General features: G+C 39.9%; 1 protein-coding gene across 1 annotated transcript in view; it reads right to left on the bottom strand.

Annotated features, from left to right (window-relative positions):
• Positions 1 to 18654, bottom strand: part of NFATC2 (nuclear factor of activated T cells 2) — a 148426-nt gene that overhangs the window by 96302 nt on the left and 33470 nt on the right. Inside the window, exons 4-5 of the mRNA XM_063300047.1 lie at positions 6398 to 6600; positions 4985 to 5157 (exon numbers count right to left, since the gene is read on the bottom strand). Coding sequence (XP_063156117.1) covers positions 4985 to 5157; positions 6398 to 6600 — 376 coding nt within the window. The remainder of the gene's footprint in view (positions 1 to 4984; positions 5158 to 6397; positions 6601 to 18654) is intronic.

Genomic DNA, 18654 nt, shown 5'->3' with positions numbered 1-18654 from the left:
GTGTCTTGTCTTCCAGCTATTCAAGGAGAATGATTAGTCACTTATTTTTCTTTCACGCAATATTGCCACCAGATTTCTATGAAAATCTGCACACAGTTCCTTTGAAAACATAACTAAATCTGTCACAAATATCCAACGCAGGTGGAAGGGCCTAGTCAACACCATCTGATTAAAAACAAAATGCTAAGCAAGATCCAATCTGGACAACACTTGATTGATAGACCAAGGCTGTAGACTAGATTGGGAAGTTGAAAAAACTCACAGAAGATGGCAAGAACAAACCAATTCCATACTGAGACTATGAAAACTAGGAGTTCATCTCAAATCAAGGGAGTGTTTACCTTTTTACTTCCCACACATGCAGCTTCTTAGTACATTACTTTATAATCACCACACTTTTATAATCATCACCCTTTCAACTATCAAGGAGCACAACCCTCAAGACCCATGATGAGGAATATGACATCATATGTCAGTTCTTACTTCTCTGCTGCTGCTGATCTTCTCCCTGGAGTTTTCAGATGCCTTGTGGCTAGCAACCACTAGCTCAAGGGACTATAGTTGGCAGGAGCAACAGATCAGCTAAATAACTTGATACTTCTATTTCACTGGGTTTTCTGTAAGGATGAATGTCTACAACTCCAGTCCCTGGGTAATGCTCCAAGGTGGTTTGTCCATAATAAGAATCCCTGTTTGTAAAGGTACAACTGTATAGACCCTTGCACATGCTAATTGCAGATGAGAGGAGAGGGTGTCCATCTTCCAAGAGAAATTACTGGGTTAAGTCTCCAGTATGCAGAGATGGCTCTCCATGGAAAGACACAGTTCACTCAAGTTACAGAGAGGAAAGAAGATTATTCTGATGGAAGTACGCAGGACCTGCCGCCTAGGCTGAAGCATTTTTTAAGTCCAGAACAAGATCACATTCAGAAGCAGCTCAGGCAGAAGCCTCCCTAATTCACTGAACTATAAGAAGAAGGAGTAGCTACAGGACAATCAGACTCGCAACATTCTTTATTACAGCTGATCTCCATAAAAGTAGTTTTAGCCTTCCTGTGGAGTTGGTTTCCTGGCCTCGCTTACCCAGCGGGGCTGACATAAGCAGAGCACAATCAAAAGGAAGTCATATAAAACCTTAAGTATTGAATACCTTAAGTAAATGAAAAATATTTTTCATAATGGCTAGTCTCAGCATCTAACCAGGGCATGTATTTTCTTTCAGGCTTCTGCTACAACTGATCGTGTGAAACTGCACTGTCCCATCTACTCTGACAGCTATGAATGTCAGGCAAGGCATTGACCTCCAGGTAGAAGAATGGTGGACTAACACCCGTCTGCTAACCGGCAGAGACAATGCTGAGGTGACCACCAAGAGCCAGGCAATGGCCCAAGCCAACGGAGTTTCCCTGGAGAAGGAGGAAGCCGTGAAATCGTCCATCTGTGCTTCGGAGGGCTACTCCTGGAGAGAAGTCTGGCAAGGGCCGAAGGGATCTTGTCAGCCACTCCCAAGTAGGCAGTCAAGAGCCACAGAAGACAACAGCAAGCTCAAAACCTCAGGGGGAGACCACTGACGGACATTGGGGTCGCCAAGTCTACTTTCTTAAGCATATTTTGGGGGAAAAGATTATATTGAATTAAAGTAAAGAGACAGAGAAAATAAAAGGATTTAAAAGCAAAAAGCTGGCCTGGAGTTTGTACTAAGAAAATTAAAAATGGGATAAGGCAACAGTGAAATTCTGAGTTTTATTAATTTGGTACTTGAGAACAAAGATACAATCCAGAAACGGAAACAGAAAGTAAAGATCCTGAGAACATACAGTAGATAAACAAAGTCAAGAGGAGAATAAAGAGCTACTAATTAGGAGTTTCTTTTTTTCTATTTTCTATTTTATTTATTTTTATTTTTTCCTTTCTTCACCTCTCTCTCTTTTGGATTACGAATTTTTTAATATTTAAAAAAAATAAAACATTTTTTTTAAAAAATTGGCTACTAGAAGGCAGCAAAAGCTATAGAAACAACTACAACAAGGAGGAAATCGTTTACAGAAAACCAGAAGATTTATTTATTATTCAAATTTCTATCACCGCCCATTTCCCCCCGAACAGGGGGACTCTGTTGATGATGGTAGAAAAAGAAATTAATCAAGAGACTTTACAAAAATAAAATGCTTCAGGAACTGGGGAAGAGCATCATAGCATCAGTTAAAGGGGTTGAAGAAAAGCTGAGTAATTTAGAAGAGAGTTTGCAAGAGAAAATTATAAATATGGAAAAAATATGGATAGAAAGTTGGAGAATGCTATAGAAAAAATAACTGGAGAAGTTAAACAAAATAAAGAAAAAATAGAAATTTTGGATAATAAAGCAGAAATAACTAATAAGGAGATGGAAAAGGCCTTGGGTAATATGACCTCTTTAGAATTAAGAGAGAAAGAATTTTGCCTGAGATTGAGAGCAGTGCAAGAAGACCCTGGTGAAGATATTAGACAGAAAGTTGTACAGTCACTATCCAAATTTTTGTAATGCGACGAAGAAGATATAGAATCAGAAGCGGACAAAGTGTACAAAATTAATACAAGATATTCAAAAATAAGAAAAGTACCAAGAGATATACTTGTTCACTTTGTCAGAAAGAAGACAAGGGGTCAGGTTTCCCAGTGACAGTTTAATACTAAATTAAAAATCAATAATACAGATGTAATTTTGCTGAAAGAAAAACCAATTAGAATTCTACAGAAGAGAAAAGAATATATTTTTTTGACAGATAAATCTAAACAAACCATTCCACTGGGATAAGCTGGAAGGATTAATTTTGATATTTAATCAACAGGGGTACAGGTTGAATTCTATACAAAAGGCAAGAGATTTCTATCAGAGGTTTAAAGATGATCTGGAGAAAGCACAATTAGAAAAAGGTAAAGAAATGCTACAAGAAGAAGAACAAGAAGGAAAAACAGAACAAGAAGAGGAAGAGACTACAGTATTAGGCACTACAACTTTTCAAAATTTACAACATAGATATGGATCTTCAGTGTCTAATATGGAATATAAACAGGACTAATGCCCCGCAAAAGAGAAAAAAAGGTTATTTCATTCTTTGAAAAAATTAAAACAAGATGTAATTTGTCTACAGTAAACATATATAAGAGAAAAAGATAAAAAATAATTGATTCACAAAAATTTGGAGCAAGAATTTATATCTGCAGGAACAACCAAGAAAACGATGGAAGAATAACGAAACTCCCACAGTGGAGGAATGGATTGTGAAATTGTTCAGAATTTTCTGAGACTGCAAAACTGGCCTGTTTTGAACAGAGAAAAAAACAACAAAAACTTTTCTGAAAGACTGGAAATCTGAAAGAAGAGAAAATGATATGATGATTTATGGTTTGAAGATTTAAAAAGATGTGGCTGAAGGATAATATCTAAGAGAAAGGAGGGATTATAAGATTGTAATTATCTGTTGAAAAGAAGGTCAAAAGTCACTATATTTCATAACTTTAGTTTCCTTTTTCTTTCTTTTCTTTTGTTTTCTTTAGATTTGTCATTTACTTTATATAAAATTCTTAATAAATATAAATAAATTGAAAAAAAAAGAATGTCAGGCAAAGCACCAAGATACTGAGTACATACTGAGAGTATTAAACCATGAGTACTTTATGGAATGCTCAATCAAAGAATTGCCCAAATGGGGCCAAGGTTATAAGTTAGGGTATGCGTTGTATTTTAAGAAATGGTTAAATTCCTCATACAATTTACAGTCAACAGGCAGATTAACTAAAGGAAATCCCCGTGGAAAGAGGCAACGTAACTTTGATACTACATGCAAAACATAAGCAGTAACAGACTGCCACCAGTACACTTATAGATTTATGTATCAAGATGCAACAGAAAAAGAACACAGAAGTATGTGGACCTTGTCCTGATCCAAAAAAGCAAGCCCCAACAATTAATAATTAAACTTTTCCAGATGCTTCAGTTGCAAACCTAACACCATTTTTAGCAGGGTGCAACTCCAATACAGATGTGTCTTAGGGAAAGCATTCTACTACGATCAAAAACCACAGAGTAGATCTTTCAAAGCCTCCTTTCTCAAGCAGTTTATTGTTACAACAAGGCTTTGTACACTAATATGAGTCATACAATAAAAGATGTAAAAGGTTCGTTATGACTATGAAATCCCCAAACCACTGAGAAAGCTCAAGTTACTAACAAAAAGCACTGCAGGATGAGAAAAGGTAGTCACAAGGACAGACTCTCCAAAAATGACTAAGTCTCCTTTGAGCTGCCAGAAGGGAGGCTATGCCACAGGTCTCAACCCATCTCATGGTGAGGACCCGTAAATGTTTGTACCATCTCCCTACCTAGAGGGAAGACACACTGGCACATTTAAGAGGATGCCCGCCTACAAGTAAGCCAAGAACATTTTCCCCATAGAAAACATGATGGGCGAGTACAGTATGCGTTCTGTATTAGTTAGATATGTTTAGTGAAAATCCCTCTTCCCCAGCTTGCATCCCTTTTGTCCCATTGAACTATAGCTTATCCTAACATCTCTTGGACAACTGCCTGGAAGCATAAGATGCATTCACAGTGAGAATTATAAAACTCCCGATTTTTTTAGTAATCAGGCAATCTTAGAAGCATGTACACAATATCAGACTGTTCCCTCTGGAAGAATCCTGCTACCTTTTGGGTGTTCACTTCTAAGTCAACAAATTTGCAGCATTGTTAATGGTGTGATACGCAACTTCACCTTCAAGTTCAGAAGAGAGTCCCAGAGAAATAAGTATGCATAGAACAGGATCAAAGCTCAAGCCCTTAAATTAGTTAACTAAGGATTAACACCCAGGAAACAAAGAGAGTGGTGTTTGCCTTTGGCAAGAGGTTAGACAGTTTTCCAGATTATTTTAGTCCTATAAAGCTTATGGGTTTCAGAAACAATGTTACTGAAAATAACGAAGTTACTGGAAAAATATGACTTACAGCACTCAATGGGGTTGGATGCAATTTGCAAAGACACTATCCGGCCACTGGATTCAGGGATATGCACACGGAACACCAATCGCACACGAGTGTTCTTTCGGCCAATATCTGTTTCTCCTTTCCGTAATTCAATGTCTGCATTCCTCAGCTTGAGAATTCCTGCGCAGTCAATGCTATGGAGTAAACAAATACTTGAATAACCTTTATCCAGTGAGATCAGTACTTTTACTCCCAACTGCATTTGCAAGGTAAACACCCCCACTCCTGAAATTAATGTCTGTTTTTTGTCTCTCTGATTACAACTATAGATTTAATGGTCCATGTATGCCTAGCTTTCTGTGCAGTCTCACCAAGGGGCTGGCTGATTCTCTGCCTTCCCCCAGAGTAAATGGATCATTGCATCTCTGCAAGAGTATGTGTTCCCACTTATCTCTGTCAGTTTACAAACCTATGAATCAAACAATGGCTCCCAAGCAGGAAGCGCATGTAATTCCAGCTGGGTTATTCATGAAATACTTTATATAGTCCTAATCCGGAAATCAGATACAAACATTCCTAAATCTGTAAGCCTCCATTATTCTAGGCAATATTTTGCAGCGAGCTTTCAGTTTCAAGCAGCTGACAATGTCTTTCCTATCAAGTGTCATGCCTGGGACAATTATTCACTGGGGTCTTGATATTCTCTGAGCTTAGTTTTCTTCTTGTAGACATTTTGTTTCTAGACTATCAAGAACCAACAGTTCAACTCTGAGCTACATACACTCTCCACATTTGCAACAACGACTTGGGCAAGTGGGATTACTAGTCTAGCCATACTGTTGCTCCCTCCCTCCCTCCCTCCCTCCCTCCCAATGTGAATGCTCAGTACAGAGACTAGAGTATCTGATGCTCATATCAGTTCAAAGCCTAAGAGGAAGAGAAGTCAGTTCAGATGCTAATTTCAAATTTTGGGAAGAGGCTGATTTATTGAAAGGTCCTGTTCTTCCAAGGACTGGCAAATCAGGAAGTCCTCCTGGTGCAGAAATTAGAGCATCTAATGATCAGGGGTTGGCACTAAAAGACTCTAAAGTTACAGGCCTTGAGAAATAGGAGCTTCCAGGAGAATTGACAGCTGTGATTTCAATCAAAAATGGTGCAGGAATCATGTGTCTGTTCTGCTAACAAGATCTCCAGCAGAAAAAGGTCTTTCCCCTAATGTGCAACCTCTGTAAGAGATTGAAGAAGACACTTCCTGCATTCACCTGAAGTATTCTGTCACTGAGCTATATGCCATAGTAAAATTACATTGTGAAGCAAAGTGGGTTTACACTTGAGAGTTTTCTCTGCAAATTAAATACAGGCGTTTTTTACACTAAGAATTTTAAGTTTTCCTCTGTTGCTGTCTTACAACATTTTCTAGTATAAAACCCTTACGTTGCTTTCATGTTGTTTTTTGGCTCCAGAGGGATTTCCAGCACTTTGGTGTTACCAATGATTTTCTCAAAGCTCGTGGTAGTGACTGTTTTCCCCGTGATGCGATGGACTTGGTAAAAAGCATGTGGTTTAAGAATCCGCTCATCTGCTGTTCCAATGAAGATCTGAAGGCCCAGCGGCTTGTGGTCCATATAACCATGAAGCTGGCAAGAGAACAAACAATTTACACCATTATCTCAACAACAAATAGAGCAACAAATATAAATATTTTAGCATTGCCAGATAAAGAACATGAAACACTTATAAATAGATGCTCATCTTATCCCCTGTGGTGAGTGAGGATCACCTCAAGATAAACAGACAGGAAACTTTTATAACTAAAAGAGAGATGATTCCTTTCTTATCCCTCAGGCTAAAATAGTTGTGCATACAAAGAATATGGATAAATTGACTAGTGATGAATACTGAGCAATAATATTATCTCTTGTGGCTTTATTTTGCAAGGCTGAAATATGACTATTCCCCATAAAATAGCTGATTATTTTCCAAAAATATGATATTTGATAGTTCTAACAGGAGTACAGTATGCTGTTTTGAAGTTTCCAACCTTATATTACTCAGTAATATGTTTGCAATTATTTTAAGCATCTTCATAATCGGAATGTAATCTATTGAACTATACAGAACCATCAACCATTTTTAAAATGTCTTTCAAAGAAAAATTAGCTCTCTAGATTCCTCATGCTCAGAGGAGACTGACACCTCTACACTAAATATGTGTATGTTTATGTATCTCTGTGTCAGAGAGAGAGAGTAAAGTCATAGGATCAAAGGGGGAAAGAAAGTAGTTGTAACTTCCCTATTAAGAGTAAAAAAAAACCCCACATGTACAAAGAATTATTAAGACTATTAAACACAAGAGTCTAAGCATTGGTGAAAGTGAAAGCATCAGTAAATATTGAAAAAGAGAGAGAAAAGCTAGGACTGCAATACTTAGTCCATTAATTGATACAATTCATTAATCAAAGACATTTTGCTCATCTTAAAAGGAACCAAAATCAATCAGACTATAGCCATCTTAGATCTTGATGAATATTCCCAGTCTTCATTATGGGCTCTTTGTCACAACCACATTGTTGCGTATTCAACCACATTATTGAGTATTCCTCCAGTGCTCAAGTCAGCAGGAAAGCTATTTATTATTTATTTACATTTTTTAAACCACCCAGTAGCTGAAGCTCTCTGGGCAGTTTACAAACATCATATAAACTAGGCAGTTATTCAAAAACCAAAACAATATAAATTCAAATACAATTAAGATACAACTAAAAGCCAGTTAAGAAGATTGGGAAAATAGGAAGATGGTCACCTGCCATCAAAATGATGCTAATGTGGAGGCCAGTCAAGAGTCTCTGGGGGGGAATTCCATAAATGGGGTGCCACCACCAAAAAAGCTCTTCCCCTTGTAGAGACCCATCTTACTTTCTTTTGTAAGGGGGCCCAGAGGAAGGGCCTCATTAGATGATCTTAAGGTCTGGGTAGGTACATATAGGAGAAGGTGCTTCTTCAGGTAATCTGGTCCTAAGCTGTTGAAGTTAAAGGTCAAAAGCTGCACTATGAATGGGGTCTGGAAACAGCCTGGCAGCCAGTGTAGATGACAAAGAACTGGCCTAATATGTTCATATTGGCCAGTCCCGGTAAGCAGGCTAACCACTCAATTCTGAACTAGCTGAAGTTTCTGGACCATTTTCAAAGGCAGCATTATGAACAATGCATTGCAATCATTAAACTGGAAAGTTACCAGAGCATGGAAACAGTTACAAGGATGTCTTTGTCCAGGTAAGGTCACAAGCGGAAATCAGCTGAAGCTAATAAAAGGCACTCTATGCCACTAAGGCCACCTGGGCCTCTAGTGACAATGATGGACCTGGGAGCACCCCCCAACTTGCAAACCTGCTCCTTTAGGGCAAGTGCAGACCCCTCCAGGACCAGCAGGCACCACTCAGCTGGACAGATGCAGCACCCATAAAGAGCATTTCTGTCTTGTTTGGACTGAGTCTCAGTTTACTGGCCCTCATCCAGTCCGTTACCCCACTCAAGCACTGGTTCAGAACGCAACCACCTCAACCATGTTAGATGAAAAGAAGAAGTAGAGCTGGCTGTCATCCACATATTGATGGCATCTCAGCCCATCCTCTGATGACTTCTTTCAGCAATTTCATGTAGATGTTAAAAAGCAGGGGACTCCTGAGGGACCCCATAACCCAACTCAACCACCATGGTTGAAGAGTACTCGCCCAGCACTAGGTTCTGGAAATGGCCATCTTCTAAATGGAACCACTGTAATACAGTGCCCCCACACCCCAACTCTGACAGCCTGTCCAGAAGGATACCATGGCTGCTCCAATCTGCATCTATAACAAGGCCTTCATGCCATCTCATCCTTACAGCTTTACCTTGGGACAATTTAACAGCAGCAATTGGTAGAGTCTCCTGGTTTTGTTTTCCCTCTCATCCAGCAACACCAGCTGATGAGCAAAACTCCTGTCATGAGTACTGATGGTGAGCAGGAGGGGGCCTCTATCCAGGGGGGAAAACGCATGCACAGTACTGAGGAATTAAGCAGCCATTCAAAGAGACACAGATCAGACTCGCCTTAACTTTCGGGGTTTATCTGTCTGGGTTTTTCCCACGCTTCTTCAGTTTGTTAGGATTCTGTTTAATGTAGCAGTAATAAACACTAGAGACCTACTCCTCGTCTCAGCGTGATTCCTGACTGTTAGGACATCAATCCTAACAAACTCCTACTCCCATCGAAAGAGGGAGGAACAAAGAAAAATAAAGGAGAGACATTTGGAAAATGTCTTCAGAAAACCAGGAAATTCGGCAAGCCATCCAACAATTGGCAGCAGCCCTGCAACAACACCAACAACAAGTAGATCTCCAGATCAACACATTACAAGCTGCCATGCTACAGCAGTTACAACAACCAGCTCCGATTAACCCACAACCGGTTCCAGCAGCAGCCACCTGGGCCAGAAGAGTTATCAGACCTGGAGAGCAACACTGATTCGTCCTTGGAGGAGTTTTTCTTTGAAGACTTTCCATCGTTGCCCAGTTCCCATGGGAGCTTAGAAGGAGACATAGACTCTTATCAAGCCTCTAGAAGGGAGGGGGCTGAAATGGAATGTGAATCTGGAGGGGAGGGTGATGTCATGAGCACTGATGGCGAGCAGGAGGGGGCCTCTATCCAGGGGGGAAAACGCATGCGTAGTACTGAGGAATTAAGCAGCCATTCAAAGAGACACAGAACAGACTCGCCTTAACTTTTGGGGTTTATCTGTCTGGGTTTTTCCCACGCTTCTTCAGTTTGTTAGGATTCTGTTTAACGTAGCAGTAATAAACACTAGAGACCTACTCCTCGTCTCAGCGTGATTTCTGACTGTTAGGACAACTACCACCAACTGTAGATGGCATAGGAAATGGCCTTGAAGGACAGGAGGAAGAGCCACCACCAAAGCAACAGTCAGATAAGAGGAGCTTGAGCCTGGGCTAAGAAAATAATTTGAGAAAACATCTCAGACAAGCCCCTCCCTACTTCACACAAAGATAAAGTGAGGAAGGGGAAGCACATTCAGACTTGCAAGCTTCTGTTACTATAGTTGTTACAATAAAAATAGTCCTGACCTATATGGCATTGGTTTCTTAGTCTGGTCTGCCTTGTTGGGCTGACACCACTCATGGGTTTGGGCAAGTATGGGTAGAGGCTTGAGACAGAGGTTGTAACTACTTTTCAAGTTGCACATGTGATAAGTTGCCAGCATAGAGTGCTTTGCACTGGTAACCAATTGTTGAGCTATTTCTGAACACAGGTTTACAGGCCTAATTTAAAAGACAGCCTGGCTAACAGGGAGTGAGTGGAAAAGGGTGTGGGGTGAAGTTCACATGGCACACTGAGATAGTTCCTTTCCACTTCATCCTGGGCACACAGACTTGTCAGACTATTTGTGGATACAGGTCAGTCCTTCTGTATGACTGTAGACTAAGGCTAGAAGGAAAACTGGCAGAACTCTTATTTCAACTTTGCTACCAAATGTTTCAAGTCTGTAAGTGCTACAAGTGGCCATGGCCAACAGAACCCAGAACTATCCAGTAGCACATGCAAAATGGTCCTGTTCCTATTACTCTGACAAGTAATAAGACCAGTAAAAAGGATGAGCATGTGAAAATCCTTGTCAGCAGATGTAATGCTGTAATGCCTTTATTTTAGACAGAATAACTTATAGCTGATAGGACCCACCTCTCTTTCCTGGTTTAAACCTACCTGGCTATATAGACTGCTAGTCCTGTTTTTTAAACAAAGGTTTACCACTCTTTCAAGTGATCACTAACATGTGTTAACAGTCTTCCAGAATAATGTTAGACCAGCGTGTGGTAGATTTCGGTGCTGCCGCTAGCTCTCAGGAAGGAGGGAGCGCATTCCAGGGAGATAAGAGAACTCTCAGTAGTCCGGGAGCTTTTGGTGGGAAAGCAAAGAGACTAAAGGTGGTCCCGCCCTAGCGTCTCTCAGGTTGTTTGTGCTTGGGTTAGTTAGAGTAGCTTTAGTCTGGCAAGATTCTGTCTATACAGTGAGAACAATAAAGAACCAAAATTGGAAGACACTGACTCAGCGTGGTTCTTGGCCTGGCTCTGACACACTGTTTCTCAATCTTGGCAACTTTAAGACGTGTGGACTTCAACTCCCAGAATTCCCCACCCAGCATGGTTGGCTGGGGAATTCTGGGAGTTGATGTCCACACATCTTAAAGTTGCCAAGTTTGAAAAACACTGTGTTAGACTAATGTATATAAAGATCCTGCATAATGCCCCTACAAAAGCCAGATTCCTTGTCTCTTCTGCAGCCCAAGCCAAAATGGCCACAGAAGGCACTGTCCAATGACCAGAGGGGAGGGGATAGCATTGGGAAATGGCCAATGAGAGCCCACAGATCTCAGTGCCAGACTGCATCATCACCCGTGCCATCAGTGAGGCATCACTAAATGTGCAAATGGCAAGACCTGAGACAGGAGGAAAGGAAAAACATGTTAAGACTGAACTGCTGAAGTCATGTAAGCTGCCTCCGCATTGGGCTGGGGATAAACTAAAAGTTGATCTGAGACATATTCTCTAGAAATGGTGAGTAGGGCTAGTGTTGACAAGCCCTAAGTCAGAATGAAAATATTCTCACAAAAATCACTGCACAAAGTCATTTGGAAAGGGTCACTACATGAAGCAGAAGTTGAATTCTCATAAATGAGTGCTGGGTTGTCATCTGAAGAACTGAATCTCTCTTGAGTGACGTTCTGAGGAAAATGGCAGCTCCTTCTTCCTCTCTGGCAAAACAACAACAACAACAGCAAAACACTTCCAAGACAGGATGTCTACAATCTTCCTTATAACATGCAAGGAAGAACTTCAAAGCTAACTCTGAAGGCTTAATTTCAATAGGTAAGGCATCAATTGAATGCTTAGCCAAAGTTTTTGGTAGTTTACATTTCCAGTTTACAGAGCATTTCCTGCTTTTCAATAGCTGGAAATAATCTAGCAGTAGAAGAAATAATCTGTAATCATGATTAGATCAAATCCAAGGAAGTGTGTGTGTGCGTGTATATAATTATATGTGTGGGTGTAATACATAAAAAATACAACACACACACAAACCATATTGCACATGTCTGTCCAGAGAAAAAGAGAAGAGACGTTTATATTTTTCATGAAAACCAACCTATAAGTAAATGAGGTTCGTGCATAGAAAAAGTAGCTGCAACTTATAATGCAAGAAAATGAAGCTGCAGTAAAAAGTAGCTAAAGATAACATTACAGTTGCAAAACCTAGTCACAAATCGAGCCCCGAACACCCCATTCAATCATAGTTTTTTGTTTGTTTGTTTTGTTTGTTTTTCCCTCCAGAGAATTCAAAAACAGTCTTGGAGTGGAGATGGATATGTCAAGTACCCAACAGCCCACATTTCAAAATGTAGGTAATGTATTCAGTTTAACGATTCTAAGTTATGGAGGCCCAGCAAAGGACATACTGATTGCTTTGTGACACAGGCTCCATTCAAAATGCACCTACAAACCATACGTATGTACAAATTCAACTCCATACCAAAGGCTGATGCATGAAACCTAAAACGCTTTCAAGCACTGTGGTGTTCTATTACTTTACATAAATAGTTTGTCCTGTGGAACATGTTGTCCAACAATAGTAGGCAACAACTCTGACTAACTATTTGGATCTCAGTGAAGTCTATCCTGACATCTGTGCCAGGCTCTGAAGTGATTTTTTCCCTCTCCCTTGGCCTTGATCTATACTCAGCAGAAGCTGCCTTTCCACAAAGTCCCTGATGTGACACTGCTCTGAAATAGTGTGCAGCTGATCTACTTGACAAACCCAACTGCCTACTGCTTACTTCAACAACCTCTCACTGCTGCTCTTCAGTATACCATGTTCATTTGGCAGCATAGGAGGGACCCACAGGAGACCTTTTGCTAAGACCTCCCATTCAAATATGAAGCCAGCCCTGCAAAGCAGGGTTACATATAGCTATCATGTTATTTCATACTGGAGTGCAATGAGTTTTGCTGTAGATCTACCATGAAATGCAGTCACACTTTGCATACTCTGTAGAAATGGTTTGAGAGGATGCACAAGTAACTTGTGCTTCCTGTCTCTCCCAGGTTTTGAGAAATGACAGGAAATGCTCGCACCCATCCTTTGCGTGAAGCTCAGAAACAGAGGAAGAGGAAGCACAGGTCAATCACAGAAAAAGGTACACCATTACGGAGCTGAATATTGTCTCCCTCCAAGTACAATCCCAGGACAGGAAAAATGCAAACCCTCTTGGGGGAAGCTGAGGTTGTCTAGGAGGGGTGTCTCTTATTTAAAATGTCACTTTGCAGTTGAGTGAATGTGCAGGACTCACAACCTTAAAATCCACTGCCAGTGTGACAAAACAAAAACCCAAACCTACCCAAACAAACAACAAAGCAGAACATTAGGAAGAAGTTCAACCTTTCCTTAATGTGCGGCTATGATCCTGGGAAAGCACAGTGGAAATCTATTCCTTAAAGCTGCAAAACAGCTATAGCTTCTTGAAAGCTTGGCACAATTGTCTAGAAGCTGTCCCAAGGTTTCTAGGCCTGCAACTGGGCAGTAATGTCTCCTACATATGCCCAACCATGCCCAGAAGAACACAGGAGGGCCTCAAAACAGTCACACCAGGTTTCTGAGCAGCTGTGGCTACTTTGGAAGCAGATGTAGAGAAAAGTGCCTCCATGGAATGATTTACACAGCCCTAACATATATATCTTTGATCCACCTAGCTAACTGTATGTTTTAGGCTAGCATAAATCACCTTTAATGTCTCCTTTCTCTAAGGAACTCAGAATGGTGCACCCAGTCCCACCTCTCATTGATGTCAGAAGCACCTCAAAGTCTTAGCCTTCTTCTGATTGCCTCCCTCAAAACTTCTTGAAAAGCCTTTCAGCCAAGATGTGAATGACAGAAGTGGATGGGGAGGGGGAAAATGCTGTGCTAAGCCACACATCAGAAGCCAGAAAGCCACTTGCTAGCCTTGGAAGCACAGCAGCTGTACAAAACCTGAGCCTGTCTGACCAAGAACAGAGAAGTTCTCAGTTCTGATAGAGTTAAAACACAGGGACTACCTTTTGATATATTCTCTATCTACCTTACTATACTTTTCCTTTAAACTCTCTGAAAACTCCAGTGTGCAACTGCCACAGCAAAACAACAAAAAATCCCCAAACCTTTGGATTTTCAGTTTTGCACCAAATGATTATCTACAATCAGATAAAAAAATTTGAAGACATACATCCCAAATCCCCCCAAATGAAACGGAGCACTCCATAAAATACATGTTTGGATTATAAACTGTTTCCTACTGTTTTGACACTGACGGTGACAGGCAGAAGCAAAAATTTATCAACTGAAATATGTGTTTAAGCAAACAAGTTTTCAAAATGTTCATGGCAATCTTTCTTTATGCAAATATTTATGTATCCTGTATGCAGCATATGTTTGGAGGAAGTAAAAGGAGCCCTTGGTTTATTTAAAAAGCGAGCTAAGCATAAAAATTTTCAGTAAAGAATAACAGCAGGGTTTTGAATTGGATTTTGTTACGTGAAGCATAACAGAGCCAGAATTCCTGTGCGGACTCCAGACCAGAGAATATCTCTTTCATTATTAACACTCACAATTACAAATCAAGCCATTCTACATTTCTCACATCACTGAAAATTGAAAGCAGACGAATCTACCGCATAGCCAGCCATCTAGCTGAAAGGGAACTTGATGGTCTAAGACACGGTAAATTTGTTTTCAATTACTTGGTCCACATATTAAAAAAAAAACTTGATTAAACTGTACAAAGCAAACAGAGCAAGGAGATCAGAGAACAGAAACATTAAGCTAATAGCATCGATGGTTAAAAAAAAAGTTTATTTTTCTTTGTTCTCTAGTTTAACAGTCAGCAGGAGGTATCTCTGCCTAGATTAATCCACCATCGTCACTACCTACCCCCTCCCCAGAAAAAGACCATATGCAATTTCTAGATTGGCTGGCAGCTTTCCACAGCATGGTTAATGAAGAGGAACCCACCAGACACACAGTCTTTGAACCCATTTTGTTTTCACAGATCTAGCATTAAATATACAAAAGGCCAAAAAATGTTTCACATCCTTTGTATGATTTTAGGGGGAAAAAGGGGGAGAAGCCTGCAAGTTTTACTTGTACAAATAACTTCACTAACTTGGTATACAGTTCTATGCATGTGCTAACAGAATGGACTCATCCACAAAGATGTGGACTTCTTCATTAAACAAGCATAAGAGTTTGTGGTTTCTGATTCATAAAGTCACTTTTCTCTCTTTGGCTTGCACTGGATTAAGTTGTCTGTTACGAAAAATAACTTTTATAAAGTATTCTAAATGGTCTTTTAATTCTGAATGATAAATATATATATATGACGTTCTTACTGAAAACCCTCCCATGTTATATGCAAAGAGGACTTTGGGGGGCATCAGTTTTGGAGAACAGCCAGCCTTGGATCCTCCTCAAGGGAAGGAACACTCTTCAGAATGAAAATGACTACTTTAAAAATCCAATATCTTGATATGCTAGGCCCTCCTTAAAATCATTATTTCCAGGTTACATAGCTGATTCTAAGCCTGTCATGAGAAATATCTCAAAGCAGTACACAACATTAAAGTTTACACAGGGATAACTGCAAACAGGTGGATGGTGATGATTCAAAGCAAGGGTGGAAAAAAAACTTGAAAGTGGACTAGGACCTCCTGGTAGGAACCTGCTGACCTACAGTACATTAACAAGGTTTTGAAAGAATCCCATGAGTTGATCTTGATTGCTGGCTATCAAACAGAAGCATCCATATATTTTTCTTGGCAACAAGTAGTTGGTCACTGCCTTCTTCCAGGACTTTTCGACTTCCCATTCTAGGCTAGAGCTTTGGAATTTTCTAGTAGTCTTCCATTGAAATACTAAGTCCAACCCATCTTAGCTATTTTGAGATCAGCCAAGTGATGCCATTTGCCAAGATAGCAACAGTTAACACCCCCCCCCTTTCTCTAACTGCTGAAACAAACAAAATTGGGGAGGGGGGGGGAAGGAAAGCAGACATTTAAATCAGGACTGGATTTTGGTAACAAAGGGCTCAGAAATTCCTGAAAATATAAGCAAATCTTTTGTGTCTGTTTGAAGGTAATCTTCATCAAGAATCTAGGACAGGGAAGGTACAAGCTCTGACTTTAAAACTGCATGCAGCACCCCCTTACAAACATTTTCCAGAAGCTGCGCCAAATTATAATTTTTAATGTAACCAAAGGGATAAATTATTAAATACATTCCAAATAATCATGTAACTTGCACTTGGTTAATTTGATTTAAATTTCACTCTATTGTTTCGTATGTGGCCATTTAAAGGCCAAGTGCAAGTTGCAGAAAAGTTGCATGCTAAGTTCCTGTGGTAGAAAACATAGATCTCATTCCACAAGATAGAAAGCCATCTCTTCCTTCCTCATGTCCATTTAAAGGGGTTATTTGCCCTGCCATAGTCATGGTATAGAGCAGCATTTCTCAACCTAGGCAACTTTCAGATGTGTGGACTTCAACTCCCAGAATTCTCCAACCAGCATGCTAGGTGAGCCATGAGCCACCATACTATTCCAGTGCCTGGCACAGATAGCTCTATGACTCTCTGAAGGCAACGGATGAGTTTGGGAATTCTCTGTATTAAGCAGCAGAATGTCATTTGGATACCTATAGGTCTCTTTGTAGGTTCTAAATAAAGACAAATAGCTGTTGCTATCCTCTGCCCTGCAGATGTATTGCTACCATTCCCAGCCACATGTCCAAAGGCAATAAACTGATGTTTTGGAGGGAAGAGATGGAGAAGCTAGATTCAGCATCACTAGGAAGCATGGCCAGTGATGAGGAATGTGTGAGCTGCAGTTCAGCGATAGAGAGACACAGATTGTTGGATACATCACCCCGTCCATCAAATTGTTTCTTTCATGATCTGGAATAGAGCAGGGATCACTTGGTGCTCTACTTTCCACCTCTGTTCTGATACTGTTATGTACATAAAAGGGTTACAGCTGGAAAAAGCAAAGGCCATTGCCTTTGGGACTTTCTAAGTTAATTACCCCCAGAATTATTTCTAGTGGCTCCCAAGAAGGCTCAATGCTTTTAGATAGACAGACAGACAGACAATACAGATCATTGCTATTAAGTCCTCTTCCCTCATTGTCTCCCTTTTATCTCTCTTTGATCTCATGTTGCCAGTCAACATTTTTTTCTTATTTATTTATTTATTTTTCAAATTTCCATCACCGCCCATCTCCCCTGAAAAGGGGACTCTGGGCGGTTTACTATCAAAATATGCTGATGTTTAATATATAATCATCAAACTTTATTTTTGCTTGCTTAACTGAGTGCTGTGTGTACTTGATGTGACCTGGATGGGTTGACTGGGAGTGTGCTAGGTGCAAATTACTGTAAATTGGAAATTACCCAAAGCAGTTTTCTAACACAGGTTACCTGCCCCTAGCTATAGTATCTACAAGCAGCAAGTTGTAGAATGGCCTATATTCATCTAAAATTTCATCTTCCTTTTTCCTTCACAGGAAAAATTTTTGCACTCCAATATTTCAGCAGCCTTTTCCATGATAATTGCTTTTCTAAAGAATGTTACTGTGCTTAACTGGCTAGTAAGACTACTTCAGATTTGGATTGCTATTTGTTGTTGATTCCTCTTTGTGTGTAAGCTGTCCTTCTTATAAAGAGATTTCACAGAAATAAACAGTGAATTTGAGTATTTCCCAAGGTTTTGTTCTGTTTTAAAAAAGCCCCTTCTCTGCAAATTAAAAACATTAGCAAAGCTAACTAGGATTTTTTAATTGCAAATAGATGGAAGATTTTGCTTGCTTTTTAGATAGCAGGATCAGACAGCACCCAGTCAATCCTCCCTAATCTGAAAAGGTTATGCAGGGTCAGATTCAATTAGTACAGATGCGGGAAACAGCAAGGCTGTAAGGTAGACTGAGACATGGGAATAACATCCTGGAAAAAAGGCAAACTACTTTTGTCAAAGGCCAAGCTTTTGTCCTTGATTTTTGCTTCTTGGGACAAAGAGGATACATATCAAGAGTTAAGGACAGCAATGGAAAAAAAAGAAAGACATTGCAAATAGGGATCCTGAAAAGGATCTCATCTCTCATATTAGGTGAGCAACTCAAAACAATCCTCCCCCAAAAGTGTATATATAGTGTAGACTGGAGAAAAACCAATGTATTTGAGTCACATTTACCAAAAAGGGAAAGACCAGCCAGACATGATGTGTACCTTTCCATATTCTATTTTGGGGTTTTATTTCTTTCTTTTGGTAGAGATGGGCTCTATTTCTTTTTCTTTTGCCTAGTGCTGGAATATTAACATGGCTAGACTTGGTCTCTGACCCAAGGAAATGCTAGGTACTCGGGCAGATAAATAAATAGCATCATTCTGAAAACAAGGAGACTTTTATTGCAGCAATTGGTTTATTAGAAAATACGCATGATTCAATTTAAAATTAAATTACCAGCTCATCCTATCACAAAGAAGCTTAAGCTGATAAAAATCTGAATGTTCTATTTGTATTTATAATTATGTTGTATTGAGTTTTTTTGTACTGTTTGTTGTT

This window comes from Candoia aspera, chromosome 3, assembly GCF_035149785.1.
Source record: "Candoia aspera isolate rCanAsp1 chromosome 3, rCanAsp1.hap2, whole genome shotgun sequence".
NCBI lineage: Eukaryota > Metazoa > Chordata > Lepidosauria > Squamata > Boidae > Candoia > Candoia aspera.
The sequence above is the reverse complement of the archived record's forward strand: the minus strand, read 5'-3'. Positions and strand labels throughout refer to the sequence as shown.